Source organism: Pleurodeles waltl, chromosome 2_2 (assembly GCF_031143425.1).
Source record: "Pleurodeles waltl isolate 20211129_DDA chromosome 2_2, aPleWal1.hap1.20221129, whole genome shotgun sequence".
Classification (NCBI taxonomy): Eukaryota; Metazoa; Chordata; class Amphibia; order Caudata; family Salamandridae; genus Pleurodeles; species Pleurodeles waltl.
The window spans coordinates 1166025208-1166042805 of record NC_090439.1 but is presented as its reverse complement, the minus strand read 5'-3'; the positions used below and the strand labels follow the sequence as shown (position 1 = coordinate 1166042805).

At 48.7% G+C, this 17598-nt stretch overlaps 1 protein-coding gene across 2 annotated transcripts; it reads right to left on the bottom strand.

Annotated features, from left to right (window-relative positions):
- Positions 1-7324: 7324 nt before the first annotated feature.
- On the bottom strand, positions 7325-17583 carry LOC138283021 (autotransporter adhesin BpaC-like). Of its 2 annotated transcripts, XR_011201036.1 has the most exons (3): positions 11464-17583; positions 8293-11405; positions 7325-8192 (listed from the first exon to the last, which is right to left on the bottom strand). XR_011201036.1 is itself a non-coding variant. In XM_069221135.1 (2 exons), exons 1-2 carry the CDS (start codon positions 12062-12064, stop codon positions 10321-10323), a joined length of 1686 nt encoding a protein of 561 aa, XP_069077236.1. In that variant the 5' UTR covers positions 12065-17583; the 3' UTR covers positions 7325-10320. The 2 variants fall into 2 exon arrangements, 1 of the variants encoding a protein (XP_069077236.1); XM_069221135.1 differs by having other exon boundaries at positions 7325-11405.
- Positions 17584-17598: the final 15 nt, after the last annotated feature.

The following is a 17598-nucleotide window of genomic DNA, read 5'->3' as shown; positions in this document are numbered from 1 at the left end:
CTCTTACCTCTCTTGGTAGCCAATCCTCCTTCCTAGGTAGCCAAACCTCCTTTTCTGGCTATTTAGGGTCTCTGCTTTGGGGATCTCACCAGATACCGAATGCAAGAGCTCACCAAAGTTCCTCTGCATTTCCCTCTTCACCTTCTGCCAAAGGATCGACCGCTGACTGCTCAGGTTGCTTGCAAAACCGCAACAAAGTAGCCAGACGACTACTAGCAACCTTGTATCGCTTCATCCTGCCGGCTTTCTCGACTGTTTCCAGGTGGTACATGCTCTGGGGGTAGCCTGCCTCCTTCTTGCACCAACAGCTCTGTAGAAATCTCCCGTGGGTCGACGGAATCTTCCCTCTGCAACCGCAGGCAACAAAAGAATGCATCACTGGTCCTCTGGGTCCCCTCTCAGCACGACAAGCATGGTCCCTGGAACTCAGCAACTCTGTCCAAGTGACTCCCACAGTCCAGTGACTCTTCAGTCCAAGTTTGGTGGAGTTAAGTCCTTGCCTCCCCACGCTAGACTGCATTGCTGGGTACCGCGCGATTTGCAGCTGCTCCAGCTCCTGTGCACTCTTCCAGGATTTCCTTCGTGCACAGCCAAGACTGGGTCCCCGACACTCTAACCTGCAGTGCACAAGCTTCTGAGTTGTCCTCAGGCGTCGTGGGACTCCCTTTTGTGACTTTGTGTGGACTCCGGTTCACTCTTCTTCCAGCTGCCTGTTCAGGTACTTCTGCGGGTGCTGCCTGCTTCTGTTAGGGCTCTCTGACTTGCTGGACACCCCCTCTGTCACCTCATCCAAGTGGCGACATCCTGGTCTGTCCTGGGCCACAGAAGCATCCAAAAACCCTAACCGCAACCCTTGCAGCTAGCAAGGCTTGTTTGCGGTCTTTCTGCGTGGGAACACCTCTGCAAGCTTCTTCACGACGTGGTACATCCATCTTCCAAAGGGGAAGTTCCTAGTCCTCTTCGTTCTTGCAGAACACCAAGCTTCTTCCAACAGGTGGCAGCTTCCTTGCACCCTCAGCTGGCATTTCCTGGGCTCCTGCCCACTCTCGACACTGTCGCGACTCTTGGACTTGGTCCCCTTGTCTTACAGGTACTCCGGTCCGTAAATCCACTGTTGTGGCATTGCTGGTGTTTGTTTTTCCTGCAGAATCCCCCTACCACGGCTTCTGTGCTCTTTGGGGGTAGTAGGTGCACTTTACACCTACCTTTCAGGGTCTTGGGGTGGGCTATTTTCCTAACCCTCACTGTTTTCTTCCAGTCCCAGCGACCCTCTACAAGCTCACATAGGTTTGGGGTCCATTCGTGGTTCGCATTCCACTTTTGGAGAATATGGTTTGTGTTGCCCCTATACCTATGTGCTTCTATTGCAATCTATTGTAACTTTACACTGCTTGCATTACTTTTCTTGCTATAACCGGCATAATTTTGGTTTGTGTACATATATCTTGTGTATATTTCTCATCCTCATACTGAGGGTACTCACTGAGATACTTTTGGCATATTGTCATAAAAATAAAGTACCTTTATTTTTAGTATATCTGTGTATTGTGTTTTCTTATGATATTGTGCATATGACACCAGTGGTATAGTAGGAGCTTTACATGTCTCCTAGTTCAGCCTAAGCTGCTTGCCATAGCTATCTTCTATCAGCCTAAGCTGCTAGAAGCACCTCTTCTACACTAATAAGGGATAACTGGACCTGGCACAAGGTGTAAGTACCTCTGGTACCCATTACAAGCCAGGCTAGCCTCCTACACCTGGAAAATGCCAGGTCTAAGCCTAGCGCCTTGAGACCCCACGGGTGATAAGCTGCGCTTTACAAATACCTGATTGAATGATTGATTGATTGAGCTCCTACCTGGAGAGATTTGCATTAAAAGAGTCAGGTAACCTCTGTGTGTCTTGGTTCTCATGAGAAGATGCTGGCTTGACATTTAGTTTATAAGTTACAAATGTCTAATAGAGGAAGAGAAGATCCTGTCCTTTTAGCATCAGTAGTCACCCCCATCCCCATGGTCTCACTCTGGCTACTCTACTCACTCCTGATGCTCCCCCAACACCGTGGCACACACTGCTAAGTGCCTAGAAGCCCATCCTTCGTATCTGTGCCGTGAGTGGTGTGACCTCAGAAGAGTGGTCCCCAGTGATGGCTGTCTGTGCACCTACACATGGCCATCCCTCTGAACGTCTGATGCCCACAGTGAAGTGGCCTCAGACTCCACTGTCCACACAGAAGGACCACTCCCACTGCCCCATTGACGCAGGCATCTGACTCTTCGGTAGCCCCCTCCCTAATCTCCTGCCCTCCACTCCGAGTGCCAAAACTTCCTGGGCGCTCCCTCATTTACCCTCTCCCCTGCGGAATATCAGGAGCACAGACATGCGGGAGAAGGCTTTGTTTTCATTTCATAGGTTTGTTGCTACTAACGTGAACAGAGAAGTACATCTTCACTTTGTTACTTTGCATCACATCTCATCGATACAATCCAATTGCAGCGAAACAACCGTTTCCTATACACCCAACCTCCCTCGCAGCTGGCGCGAGCACCGGGTGCACCTCTGTAATGGCAGCGCAGTAGCACAAGCAGGAATAATCCCGTGGGGGGCCCTATTCGAGAACGAGGGGTTGATCCCTTTTGATGCTTTGGGACCTTCTACAGGATCATTCTCACAGGCCGATATTGGTCTTAATGCGCACCTTCTGGCGCATCACAGACTCTGAACCCAACCACACAGCTATATTCAATCTCTCTTCACCACGGTCACGGGCGGCACAGAGCACCTGGTCATTTATGTACTAATGCGCACCTTCTGGCGCATCACAGACTCTGAACCCAACCACACAGCTATATTCAATCTCTCTTCACCAAGGGTACGGGGCGGCAAAGAACACCTGGTTATTTATGTAGGAAACTGGATGCCACCTTCCCCCACGTAGTGCCCCTTTTAGAAGTGCTCTTTCCTTAAAACAAAGTATGTCTGATTGTTTCAGTACTTGCAAAGGACTTTAGCACCCATGTATGTCCCTAGTAGATGGTACCCTGGGCACATAGGGCATGGGTACTAAAGAGGGTCTGCAGCATATCTTATACCACGAAGGACCCACATACAAATTGTACTCGGCCTGCCATCGCAGACTGTGTGACAGGGTGCAGGCCCTTAGTGACAACACAACATGGCACACTCACTGTGTGCCACACCAAGGTCACTGCATGCATTATATGGAAAACACCCCTATAGCAGGCCTTGAGAGCCCTAAAGCAGGGTGCATTATAATACATGTGAGGACATAGCTGCCTGAGCAGGTATGGCTCGTGATGTCTATTTCTATTCTTAGACATTGCAAGTGAATGGGCCGCCATCTTAAAGCATGTACTGCCAGAGGGTGTCTTAGAGGTGCCCCCTCAAACCTCCTAGTCCTCTAGTGTGCTGGCTGACTGATTTCGCCCAGCCTCCCACCACAGAATACTTTCTGACTTCCTGGGGGTGAGAGCCTCTGCTCTCCGAGGTCAGAAAGAATGCCTGCTCTAGCAGCAGGTGTTATCACCTCAGCCAGCAGGATGGCTAGTAAATCTGCAAACCGAGGCCAGGGACTTCTGTCTGTGCCGCCTTTAGTATGCGACCTCCACCTCCCCCCAGACCTGGGAGAGGCAACCCCCTGCCCTGAGGCCCATTTGTCACCAGGACAGGGGGGGGAATTTGCTATGCAGGAGGCGTGTTGCTCTGCCAGGCTGGACACACCCCTAGGGTGACCAGCCTGAAAAGAACATGAAAATAAGAATCCCACCATCTTGTGTGTAGTGGAATTAGGAATTCTGGGACAGGATGATGCCCACACCCCAAAGGAAGTGGTCATTTATGGGATGTAGTGAGCCCAGGGGTAAGGAGCCCATTGGCTACTACCCTTCACTCCCCTTAATGCCCCTGAATTGAGTATTTACGGGGGCCCCAGATACTAGGACTTCAGAGTTCGACAGACAAAGGAAAGGACTGGACGAAGAAGAGTGCTGTCCCGAGAACAGAGAAGCAACAACTGACTTGACGCTAACCCTGCCTGTCTGTAGCCCCCAACAATCGTGGAAGAAAGAGACTCATCCTGCTGCTGTGTAGACTCCAAGAAACCTGGGGGGCTGTCAGTGCTTCACCAGTCACCAGAGAATCTCCCTTGGAGTTGAGGAGCGACTCCCCTGCAGCTGCAGACACCAACACCCGACCCCCTGCAGCAGCCAAGGCTTGTTGTGTTCAGTCCGGACACCAACACCGAGGAAAAGCAACCTGCAAGCCAAGGAACTTCAAAGGCAGTGAGAGCCACATCAAGACTGGCCCAGCTGACCTGCCGGCCTCCCTTCTGCATAACCCAAGAGAAAGAGTGAGTCCCCCGACCGCTGCCACCTAACACCTAAAGTGCCTCTACACCCGTGCCCCACAGCCTGAGTCTGAGGGAGGTGACAGTGCCCACAGGGCCTGAGACCCACAAGAGCTGAGCCCATCCTTGGGGTTGGCCAAGCTGGACTTCCAGTCACCGCCTGCAGCCTCTTTCTTCAGGCCCCCTCCAACTGTGAGTGACACCAGCACACAAACCCGACACCAAAAGACACTACTGCACCCCAGCCCCCCACTGAGAAGAAGTGGACCTACGGTGTTCCTACATGCCTGAGAGCTCAAGGATCAAGCCCCCCTGTGGGTTCCCCCGGATTGACCCCTCCCCCGTCCATGCTTGCAGCCTCTTTCAAACTAGGCCAATCTCCATTGAAGTGAATGAAACACCCAACTCTGTAACTCACCACTGCACCTGGACATTCCAGAGCCCCCAAAGGTGGCCTTGTGCACGCACAGTACCTCAAACGAGAGCTTTTAGGGTTATTATTTGAACCCTTGTCAGCCACTAAGGGTCACCACGGACTATCTGCGTAGTGTCCCCTTACATTGCTACACTACATAGCTAGCCAGCTTCCTACAGCCAACAACTCTAGATTGCTTTTTTCATTTGTGAGCCAGACCTACAAGCTTTGCCAATAATAAAAAAAAAAACTTTGAATTAAGATGACTTGTGTTGTAGTCCCCAAGCATGAACTCTTTTACAGTCCATCTTCCCTTCCCCACACGTTAAAGTCCACCCTCCTCTTCCCCTGAATATATGCTATAGTCCCCGCCCCATCCTATGCATAGACAGTGGGGGCAATGTCATCACACAGCGTAAAATGTGCAGCGCTACCTTCTCTGTGCACTTCCTGTCATTTCCCAAATGCCGATGCGGGACAATTGATGTTCAGTCTTTGCAGGACACTAAAGTATTGGAGACAGTTATGTCCACACTTGCGACAACCACAGGCCAATGTGCAGCGGTGAGTCCTGAAGAAAACTCTAAAATAAATTGTTCTGTTCACAGGAATGTGGGCACCCACTGAAGAGGAGAGAACAAATACACACAACGTAACACATAACATATCACAGAACAGAAATCCTTTTATTTGTAAACCACTTAAATTGGGGTCCTGGCTATTTCTAGGCACTGCTACCTTTGATTTACCCAGGATCACACATTGAGGGTAAATGGAAATGCTGTAACTGATATGTAGGTCTAGTGATCCACATAGGAAGAGCTGCCGCAGGCATCTGCTCACTCCCTGTGTGGTAGTTCAGGTCCGTCTTGGACTATGTGGGTGTTTTTGTAAAGCTTTTGTGCCTCTACACACATTTAGGGCTCGGTAATGCCACACTAGGAATCATGGACACTGGGGTCCAATCAGGAGTATTTCCAGTTGGCCTCTGTGCCCACTCAGTGCTTTTACTATTGCGTCTCTGATAGGAGTCCTGCTAATGTTATAGTTTGACACAACTATGGCCAATAATAGGTTTTCTTTCAAACGTGCTGACTTATCAATGACCTGGAGAGCCCTTATCATACTCAATGGTGCTCGGTTTATGGAACATAGAAGCCTGATGTGCACATGCACACAGTACTCCTCAGCAGATGCAGGGTTAAGAGTTCCCTCGGAGGGTGTAGTAATAACTAGTGGAGTTGTGTCAGTCCTCATGTGCCGTGTGCAGGGACCAAGGGGTCGGTAATGATTACCACCCACTTGTCTGACAACAATAATTTCACCATCAACTCTGTGGCACATTGATATAATGGGATTCATATTTATCCTGACACTCTTTCGGCTTCTTCAGAGAGGAGAGTTGTTTTGCCTACCGCCCACCTCTAATCAGACCCGGTGAGAGGACCAAAGCTGGAATTCGCTTTATTTCTTGATTACGCTCAGACACATTGTTCAGGCTTTTGTCTGGTCAGTCTGTGGTGAGGACTCAGAGAGATGGCAGCAGAGATCAGGTATCTTTGTGTTAAGCGCCTGCTGGAAAACTGGGGATGCTGAGGAGGATTGGGGCGTCTTCAACTCAGCATCAAGGTGGAGAGAAGCTGGACATCATTTATAAGTTCCAGGGAATGAAGTGGAATGGTGGTAATAACGGTCAATGGGGTTACTGGATTTTTAAACTACCCACTGTTACGATAAGTGACATCATTACTGGTATCTGACGGTAATACCATCACTGATTACCAGCAGCTCAAGGCTGGTGGTGACAAGAGGTGAAAAACTGAGTTACAGTGATATGTTTTCTGGATTTTATTCAGAAGACCGCCTGGGCTAATGTCTTCCTCGACCCTCTGGCAACACACTAAGTCAACATAACAACACGAGACAGAGAACGCTGCTGCTGGAAACACACGCAACCCATGGCACTTTTACGTGTGGAAGGTGTGTACTGGGCAACCATCAGACCTGTGAAACTCATAGACCGTGGACTCCTAATTTCTAATCACCATGAACAGACGTGCGCAAGAACCCACGCTACAAATATGCTTTAATGATTTTATTATAGTCAAAAACCTATCGGCGTGCCCATAATACGTACATTATTATAAACTAAACAAGATAGTGGCTCCAATATTTAGTAGTAAGAAACATGAGAGGAAATATTGAAACATAATAATGGAGTCCCAATACTTCTTCCTAATTCTCCTCCAAAGTCTCCTTCTCATCCTCTGTCTCGACTAACTCTAGCACCAGAGACAGCTTGAACGTTTCCTGGGAGGCCTTGCCCACCACATCTGCAGATCTTAATGGAATTACTGTTCCGTATGAAGACAGATGTTGTCTTTATTCCTTTGTTCAATAGCTCTGTGTCCTTGGCAGGCTGATAAGCCCATCCCAAAGTACACTCGATGTGCCAGCCCTTGGCCTCCTGCGTGATCTCTTACCCCTCTCTGGACTGAAGACGCCGCTCTGTCAAATAATGCTCATAGACACCTTTATACCTCTTAGTTTCATGTCTTTTATTGACACCTCTAAAATTAACAATAGACCCCACCTTGGCTTTTTCCACAGTGTGCACCTCTAAACATTCTCATGCAAAATCAAGGGAAGACTGGTTTAAGTAAAACATATCTACTAGAGAGACATTTTCTAGTCAAACCGTCTCCTGCTTCTATCCCAAGACTTTTGAATTCAAAGTGTGCACAGAAAACACTGATGCAAGATACAAGAAAAAGCGCATTTTGCTACAAAAGCGTAGATCTCCAAGAGTTTCATCAACAAAAATTTCACGAGAAAAATGACACAATTTCTCACAGCCTTATGATCCATACAGCAAGAAGGCTGCCTGGATTTAGCATTAACTATATTTGGGTCAGGAGTGCTCTGCGCTCAGAGAGAGGATAATTTGTAATTGAGCAGTGCCTGTGCTAGGAGTCAGGACTGCGTGTGCTTGGAGTCAGCAATATCTGTGCTTAGAATCTGCAGTGCCTGTGTTTTGATTCATATGTGCTCCGGTGAGGAGTGCCTGTGCTCTGCTGATCAGTGCCTGTGCTCTGGTGAGAAGTGCCTGTGCTCCGGAGAGGAGTGCCTGTGCTCTGTTGAGCAGTGCCTGTCCTGAGGTGTGCCTGTGCTCTGTTGAGGAGTGCCTGTGCTCTGGTAAGGAGTGCCTGTGCTCTGGTGAGCAGTGCCTATGCTGAGGCGTGCCTGTGTTCTGGTGAGAAGTGCCTGTGCTCTGGTGAGAAGTGCCTGTGCTCCAGTGAGAAGTGCCTGTGCTCTGCTGAGGAGCTTCTGTGCTCTGGTGAGCAGTGCCTGTGCTCTGGTGAGCAGTGCCTGTGCTCCGGTGAGAAGTGCCTGTGCTCCGGTGAGAAGTGCCTATGCTCCGGTGAGAAGTGCCTATGCTCTGGTGAGGCGTGCCTGGGCTCTGCTGAGCATTGCCTGTGCTGAGGAGTGCCTGTGCTCCGGTGAGAAGTGCCTATGCTCTGGTGAGGCGTGCCTGTGCTCGGCTGAGCAGTGCCTGTGCTGAGGAGTGCCTGTGCTCCGGTGAGCAGTGCCTGTGCTCCGGAGAGGAGTGCCTGTGCTCTGGTGAGCAGTGCCTATGCCTGCTGTGTGACATGACTGTGAGGAAGCAGAGTTTTGCCGATACATAATTGATAATTAGAATTGTACTAATGACAAGAAATAATGACATTAAAAATGTAAAGGACCTTGTTATGTTTATACTAGGAAGCAAAGTCCGGTGACTTTCATAGTTAGTCGCCATCATTCACTGAATGCTGTTTTAAAGCTTATGTTAGCATGGGTAAACATGCTTTGTCATTCTCATATTGCGAAATATTTTAGCACTGTTTAGAAAAAGGGGATTGTACTAGTTTTAGATGCAGCAACAGCTACCCCTAGAGTAATTTTGCTGCTAACATTTCTGTGACGTAGAAGCTTTTGAATAAACGCTCCATTGTTCTAAAAGTTGCTAATCTGTGTTTTCTTTCCTCTCTCGAGGAAGTATTATTAACAATGTTCAAGTTTCTTCCTGTGCCCAAGGACGAAGAGCGAAATTGTCAATGGATCCTCAGAAGAAGAGGGAAGAAGGCGGCACAAGAGAATAATTCGTATTTTATTAGCGCTTCTCTTAGTGTGTGCCTAACCAATAGAATTATGAAATCCTATTATACGTGTCTTTCTTAGACAATTGATTCATTTCTAATTGGAGGGCTAATTGTCCCCCCACTGTTCTGACCAATAGGGTCTTCTCAAAATTACTATAAAATGCTGTGCCATTTCCTGGTTGGATCAGAAGTTAGTGTATCTGGGTTCACCTTTGGATTACTGGGAGTGTTCCTGTAATGCTGTTAGCTGCTCCACTGCTGATGCTGTCCTTCTGCTGAAGCATCCTTGCTGTTCATCTATTGAGGGTGAAGTATAAACAGGGCTAATACCTGTGCTTTGTCTCTCAGGCACCAGCTGCAACTGTACCAAGTGTCCTACCTTAATTAATCTTTCCTTTAATAACCCAGCTTAGTAAGTTTTTCTAAATTTGTGTTACTAAAACTTTTACGTGCAGCCCAACATGTTAATTCTAAGTAGAGGCTAGTGAGGGTTTTCCAGAGCCCCTTGCCGATGGCTTATGTTGATGTTCTTTGATGATGCTTGTGATTTCTCTCGCACAGATTCTTATGATTCTGTTTTGTGTAATTGCTATTGGATTGATTAGTTTTGTGGCATTCAATAAATTGCGCTACTTGCAGAGTATCAGTCAGCCACTGATGCTCTCGTAGGCTGACCACTTGTGCATGAGATTCATTTTTGTGGTCTTAGCCTTATTGTTATAGGGAAATAAATATCAATCTTCTTAATAAACTGGTGTGCTTATTGAAGTTGCGCTTTCGCTAGTTAATAAAGATTCTTAGCGTTGTTGAGATTATTATGACATCAGTCAGTGACATCCCCTTCACTGGTCGGGTCGGTTCATCAGAAAATTTGTAATTGAGCAGTGCGTGTGCTTGGAGTCAGTAATACCTATGCTTAGAATCAGCAGTGCCTGTGTTTTAATTCATATGTGCTCTGGTGAGGAGTGCCTGTGCTGAGGTGTGCCTGTGCTCAGGTGAGAAGTGCCTGTGCTGAGGTGTGCCTGTGCTCAGGTGAGAAGTGCCTGTGCTCTGCTGAGCAGTGCCTGTGCTGAGGCGTGACTGTGCTCCGGTGAGGAGGGCCTGTTCTCCGGTGAGGAATGCCTGTGCTCTGCTGAGCAGTGCCTGTGCTGAGGTGTGCCTGTGCTCTGCTGAGCAGTGCCTGTGCTGAGGTGTGCCTGTGCTCTGATGAGCAGTGCCTGTGCTGAGGCGTGACTGTGCTCTTGTGCGGAGTGCCTGTGCTCCGCTGAGCAGTGCCTGTGCTGAGGAAAGCCTGTGCTCTGGTGAGAAGTTTCTGTGCTCTGGTGAGAAGTGCCTGTGCTCTGGTGAGAAGTGCGTGTGCTCTGGTGAGGAGTGCCTGTGCTGAGGCGTGCCTGTGCTCAGGCGAGAAGTGCCTGTGCTCTGCTGAGCAGTGCCTGTGCTGAGGCGTGACTGTGCTCCGGTGAGGAATGCCTGTGCTCTGCTGAGCAGTGCCTGTGCTGAGGTGTGCCTGTGCTCTGCTGAGCAGTGCCTGTGCTGAGGCATGCCTGTGCTCTGGTGAGAAGTTTCTGTGCTCTGGTGAGAAGTGCCTGTGCTCTGGTGAGGAGTGCGTGTGCTCTGGTGAGAAGTGCCTGTGCTCCGGTGAGCAGTGCTTGTGCTCCGGTGAGCAGTGCTTGTGCTCCGGTGAGCAGTGCTTGCGCTCCAGTGAGCAGTGCCTGTGCTCCGGTGAGGAGTGCCTGTGCTCTGCTGAGCAGTGCCTGTGTCGAGGCGTGCCTGTGCTCTGGTGAGGAGTGCCTGTGCTCTGCTGAGCAGTGCCTTTGTCGAGGCGTGCCTGTGCTCCAGTGAGGAGTGCCTATGCTGAGGTGTGCCTGTGCTCTGGTGAGAAGTGCCTGTGCTGAGTAGTGCCTGTGCTGAGGAGTGCCTGTGCTCTGGTAAGCAGTGCCTGTGCTCTCGTGAGGAGTGCTTGTGCTGTCATGAGGAGTGCCTGTGCTCTGCTGAGCAGTGATTGTGTCGAGGCGTGCCTGTGCTGAGGCGTGCCTGTGCTCTGCTGAGCAGTGCCTGTGTCGAGGCGTGTCTGTGCTCCGGTGAGGAGTGCCTGTGCTTCGGTGAGGCGTGCCTGTGCTGAGGCGTGCCTGTGCTCTGGTGAGAAGTGCCTGTGCTGAGGTGTGCCTGTGCTCTGCTGAGCAGTGCCTGTGCTGAGGTGTGCCTGTGCTCTGATGAGCAGTGCCTGTGCTGAGGCGTGACTGTGCTCTTGTGCGGAGTGCCTGTGCTCCGCTGAGCAGTGCCTGTGCTGAGGAATGCCTGTGCTCTGGTGAGAAGTTTCTGTGCTCTGATGAGAAGTGCCTGTGCTCTGGTGAGAAGTGCGTGTGCTCTGGTGAGGAGTGCCTGTGCTGAGGCGTGCCTGTGCTCCGGTGAGGAGTGCCTGTGCTCTGGTGAGAAGTGCCTGTGCTCCGGTGAGGAGTGCCTGTGCTCTGCTGAGCAGTGCCTGTGTCGAGGCGTGCCTGGGCTCTGGTGAGGAGTGCCTCTGCTCTGCTGAGCAGAGCCTTTGTCGAGGCGTGCCTCTGCTCCAGTGAGGAGTGTCTGTGCTCCGGTAAGGAGTGCCTGTGCTGAGGCGTGCCTGTGCTCTGGTGAGAAGTGCCTGTGCTGAGTAGTGCCTGTGCTGAGGAGTGCCTGTGCTCTGGTAAGAAGTGCCTGTGCTTTCGTGAGGAGTGCTTGTGCTGTCGTGAGGAGTGCCTGTGCTCTGCTGAGCAGTGCCTGTGTGGAGGCGTGCCTGTGTGGAGGCGTGCCTGTGCTCCGGTGAGGAGTGCCTGTGCTGAGGCGTGCCTGTGCTCTGGTGAGAAGTGCCTGTGCTGAGTAGTGCCTGTGCTCTGGTGAGAAGTGCCTGTGCTGAGTAGTGCCTGTGCTGAGTAGTGCCTGTGCTCTCGTGAGGAGTGCCTGTGGTCTTGTGAGCAGCGCCTGTGCTCTCGTGAGCAGTGCCTGTGCTCCGGTGAGAAGTGCCTGTGCTCCGGTGCGCAGTGCCTGTGCTCCGGTGAGGAGTGCCTGTGCTCTGGTGATCAGTGCCTGTGCTCTGATGAGCAGTGCCTGTGCTCTCGTGAGGAGTGCTTTGTGCTCTGCTGAGCAGTGCCTATGCCTGCTGTGCGACATGACTGTAATTGGAATCAGGATTAGCCATGAGTGATAGACTTTGAGTCAGGGTTAGTTGTACTGTACGAAGGAGTATTTATGCTAGGGTCAACAGTGCCTTTATTTTGAGGCAGCTGTGCCCGTGCTTGGCACCAGGAGTGCCTGTGCTTGGCGGCGGGATTAGCTGTACTGGAGTCAGCCGCACTTGTGTTTGGAGTCACGATTCTTTGTATTCGAGTGAGAAATGTGTGCGCTTTGAGTCAGGAGTTCCTGAGTTTGGAGTCAGAATTATCTGCAACTGAGTTAGGAATGATTTAGCTTTGAGGCCACGGTTGATGCGCTTGAATTAGCACTCCTTGTCGTTCGCAACAGGAGTGCCAGCTCTTGAGAGCCATCAGTTCCTTTAATTGGAGTCAACAGTGCCTGTGGTATTAGCAGTGTCTATCTACGTCTACCAACAACTGAGTTCAAAGTGCCTGTGTTTTGAATCAGCAATGCCTATATTTTCAATCCAAAGTGCATGTGGTAGCAGTGCCTGTGCTTGCAATCAGCAGTGCCTGTTTTTTTAATCAGAAGTGTATGTGTAGGAGTGAGGAGTGTCTGTGCTTGTGACAGCAGTGCCTGTGTCTGCAATCAGCAGTGCCTGTTTTTTAAAAATCAGAAGTGCATGTGTTGGAGTGAGCAGTGCCTGTGGTTAGAATCAGAACAGCTTATGTTTTTAACAGAAAGTCCCTGCACTTGAAGTCAGGTATCAGCAGTGCCTGTGTTTTGAATCAGATATGCCTGTGGTTTAATTTGGAAGTGTCTGTGCCTGGAGTCAGCAGTGGCATTTACATGTTCATTACAGATAGCCCTGACTCCAAGTACAGGCACTGCTGACTCCAGGCACAGCATGAACAATAAATGAATCAGATGTTTCTGCGCTTAGAGTCATAACTAGAAGTACTGACTGGAGTCAGGGGTGCGTGTGATTGGAATTAGGATTATCTGTAATTGGCTAGTGACAGTGCCTGGAGAGAGTAGTATCTGTAACTGAGACTTAAGTGATTGTGCTTGAAGTCAGGTGGCTTGGGTGTTAAATCAGCAGTCCTCGTGTTTGTAATCAGAAGTGTCTGTGCTTGGAGTCAGGAACTCCTCAGCTTGAAGTCAACATTGCCAGTGTTTTGTATCAGAGATGCCTGTGAGGGAAATCATCAGTGCCTGTGCTTGACATCAAAAGTGCCTATGTTTTGAATCAGCAGTACCTGTGTCTGTGCTTAGAGTCAGAGGTACATTTGAATATGTAGCACCTGAAGTCAAGAGTTCCGATGGTTGGGATCAGCAGTGCTTATTTTGAATAAGCAGTGCCTGTCTTTCTTAGAAGTGCGTACACCTGGAATAAGAAGTACCTATCTTTTGAATCAAAAGTATTTTTTAAATCAGCAGTGCCGGTCCTACGAAGCAGCAGTGCCTGTACTCGGAGACAGGGTTATCTGAAATTAAGTGAGAATTGCATGTGCTTGGAGTCACCAGTGCCTGATATTGGGATCAAGGTTATCTGCATTTGTGTCAGCAATGCTTACATTTGGAGCCAGCAGTGCCTTTGCTAGGAATCAACTGTATCCACGCTCGTCGTTTTTAATCATCAGTGCCTGTACTTGGAGTCAGACCTGCCTGCAGTCTACAGTTCCTGTGATTTGAAGCTGAAGTGCCTGTACTTGGAGTCAGGGGTATCTGTGCCTGTAGCCAGCAGTACCTATGCTTGAAATCAGGAGTGTGGAGTTATGTTTCTATTCTTTGAATCAGCAGTACCAATGCTTGGAGTCAGCAGTGCCTGTCAAAAGACAGCAGTGTCTCTATTTTGACTAAACCATGCCTGGAGTTAGAAGTGTCTGTAGTGCCTGGAGCCAAGGTTAGCTGTAACTAAGTGAGCAGTGCCTGTTCATAGATTAAGCAGGGAATGTATTTTGCATCAATAGTGATCGTGCCCCTGGGCTTGGAATCTGCATTATCTGTAATGAGCCATATATGTAGTAGGTATTATTTATAATCTAGTGAGTAGTGCCTGTGTTGGAGTCTGCAATTACTTTTTGGAGCCACAGGGCCTGTGTTTTCAAATTATGATTCCCTCGGTCAGCAGTCAGCAGTGCCTATGATTAGAATCAATATTTTCTTTAATTTAGTAAACAGTGCCTGTGCTTGAAGTGAGCATTAAGTGTATGGAAGTCAGGAGTGTCTGGCGTGGAGTAAGGATTATTTATACTTTAGTGAGAAGTGCCTGTGCTTGGAGTCTGCAGTGCCTTTTTGGAGCAGGCAGTGCCTCTGCTTGGAGTCTGTGCTGCCTAAGTGAACAGTGTCTATTGGTGGAATAAACTGTGAAAGTAGTTCAAATTATTAGTGCCTGTGTTTAGCAGTGCCTGTATTTGCTGTTAGCATTCTCTGTAATGAGTCCCTGCGATGGCACTGCTGATTCTGGTAAAGAGTTCCTTGACTCCAAGCTTAAGCCTACAATTGAAGTCTGGGTTATTTTTAATCAGGACAGCAGTGCCTCTACCTGGAGTGAGCAATGCCTGTGTTTGGAATTAAAATTACCTGCAATTCAGATAGCAGTGCCTGGAGCAATTATTAAGTGTATCTGAGTCAGCAGTGCCTGTGCTTGGAGTAAGAATTATATACAATTGAGAGAACAGTGAATGTGCTTGAGTCAGCAATTACTGTGGGTTGAGTCAGCAGTGCCTTGCTTGAAGACAAGTGCCTAAAAGCTAGTGTACCTGGTACTGGAGACAGTAGTTCCTGCGTTTTGAATCAGCAATATTTGTCTTTTGCATCAGCAGTGTCTTTGCTTGGAGCTAGCATTAGCAGCACAGCTGTCAAAAGTGCCTGCGTCTTGAATTAGAATTGCCTCGGCTGGCAGTCAGCAGTGCCTGTGAATCAGAATTACATGTAATTCAGTTAGCAGTGCATGGACCAGGAGTGAGCATTAACTGCACCGGAGTCATGAATGTCTGTATATGGATTTATAATTTAGTGAGTAGTGCCTGTTATTGAAGTCCACATTGACTGTTTAAAGCCAGCAGCGCCTGTTTGGAGTCAAAGTAAACTATACTGGAGTCAGCAGTACATGTGTTTTGAACCGGCAGTGCCTGTGATTGATGTCAGGAATGCCTGTAGTGCTCATGCTGGAAGACAGAAGTGCCTATGACTGGAGTTACCAGTACCTGCATTTGGAGAAAGGTTATGTGTATGTGAGTAAGTAGTGCCTGCTTGGGGATTAAGCACTGACAGCATTTCATCTCAGTAGTGCCCACATTTAGAAATGCCTGTATTTGTAGTAGTCAGCATTATCTGTAATGAGCCATGAGTGACTGTGCTTGGAGTGAGCAGTGCATGTCTTTTGAAAGAAAAGTGGCTGGGCTTGGAGTCAAGTGCCATTGAGTTGAGTCAGTAGTGTCTTTGTTGGGGGTTAGCAGTGCCTGTATTTGGAATCAGGATCATCTATAAATGAGGCAGCATTGCATGTGCTTGGAAGTAAGTCTTAGATGCACTGGAGACAGAAAATTCTGTGCTTGGTGTAAACATTATAAAAAATATCCATATCTGAGTCGCCAGTGCCTGTGTTTGGAGCCAATAGTACTTGTAATTTGATTCAGCTGTGCTTGTGGATGAGGTGAGTAGTGCCTGTATCAGAGGTGCCTATATTGAATCAGCAGTGCCTGTGACTGGAGTCAGTAGTTCCAGTCTTGTCTTCCTGTTTTGAATTGGCAGTACTTGTTTTTTGCATCAGCAGTGCCTGTGCTTGGAGTCAGCATTATCAGTACTGTAGTCAGCAGATCCTGTGCCTGTAGTCGGGACCCCTGGGCTTGGAGTCAGCACTATCTGTAATGAGTCAGCAGTGCCTGTGCCTGGAGTCTGGGATACCTGGAATTAAGTGAACAGTGTCTATTCATGGAGTAAGCAGTGACAATAATTCACATCAGTAGTGCTTGTGTTTAACAGTGCCTGTATTTGCAGACAGCATTATCTGTAATGGGTGACAAGTGGCTGTGCTTGGAGTGAGCAGTGCCTGTGTCTTAAAACAGAAGTCCCTGTGCTTGAAGTCAGGTGTCAGCAGTGCCTGTGTTTTGAATGAGGTGTTTCCGTGATTGAAGCCATCAATACCTGTTGTCTTTTTTAAATCAGCAGTGCCCGTGTCTGAAGTGTCGGTGCCTGGAGTCTATAGTTCCTATGATTTGGAGTCAGCCGTGGGCGTTATCTCTGACACCAATCACAGGCACTGCTGACTTCAAGTGCTAGGTTATCAATAATTAAGTGTTTTAATTCAACATTGTCTAGGCTTGGAGTCAAGGAACTCCTTTACTGAATCAGCAGTGCCAGTGCAAAGAGTCAGTGTGCCTATGCTTGGACTCTGGGTTATACTTAATTAAGACAGCAGTGCCTCTACCTGGAGCGAGCAATGACTGTGCTGGGAGTAAAGATTATTTAGAATTGAGGTAGCAGTGCGTGTGCTTGGACTCAGCTTTGCCTCTTTTGAATGAGCAGTGCCCATTACTTGAGGCAGCAGTTTCTGTGTCTGAATTAGCAGTACCAATGCTCGGAGTCAGCAGTGCCTGCCACACGTCAGCAGTGGTGTTACTTTGACTAAAACATGATTAGAGTTAGCAGTGTCTGTCTTTAGAGTCAAGAGTGCCTATGATAGGAGTCTGGAGTACCTATGCCTGGAACAAAGGTTAGCTGTAACTGACTGAGCAGTGCCTATTCATGATGTAAACATGTATTGTGTTTTGCCTCAATAGTGATCATGCCTGTTGGGTTGGAGTCAACATTATCTGTAGTGTGAGGATTTATTGTGTTTGAGTCAGTAGTGCCTGTGTATTGGACAAGCATTATTTTGAATAAGCAGTGCCAGTAACTGGAATAAACGGTGCCCAGTTTGAATCAACAGTAGCTGAGTTTTAAATCAGCAGTGCCCGTGCTTGGAGCTAGCAGTGCCTGTGCATGGAGTCAGGTGTATCTGTGCTTGGATATAGAAGCACTCTGAGTTAGCAGTGCAGGTGGTTGGAGTCTGGAGTGCCTGTAACATGAGTCTGTTATACCTGTGTATAGTTATCTGTATTTGAGTGAGCAGTGCCTGTTTTTGGAATATGCACTGACAGTGTTTCACATCAGTAGTGCCCATCTTTAGTGAACAGTACCTGAATTTGAAGTTATGGTTATCTGTAAATGAGCCAGCAGTGCCTGTGCCTTGAGTGCCTGGACCATCATTACTGAGACAGGAGTTCCTGTGAGTAGACTGACGAGTGCCTGTGACTTGGGCCAGCAGTGCCTGTGACTAGAATCGGTAGTGCCTGTGACTGGAGTAGGTGGTGCCTGTATTTGGAGTCAGTATTATTTAAAATGGAGCGACCAGTGCCTGTGACAGGAATCGGTAGTGCCTGTATTTGGAGTCAGGTGTGCTCAGGGAGTCAGTGCTGAATGTTAAATGAAGATTCAGGAGCAGAAGGGGTTAAATCTGAGCTGGAGATGGAACGTCACAGCCCCTCCCCCACAGGAGTCACAGCCCCTCCCCCACACACGTC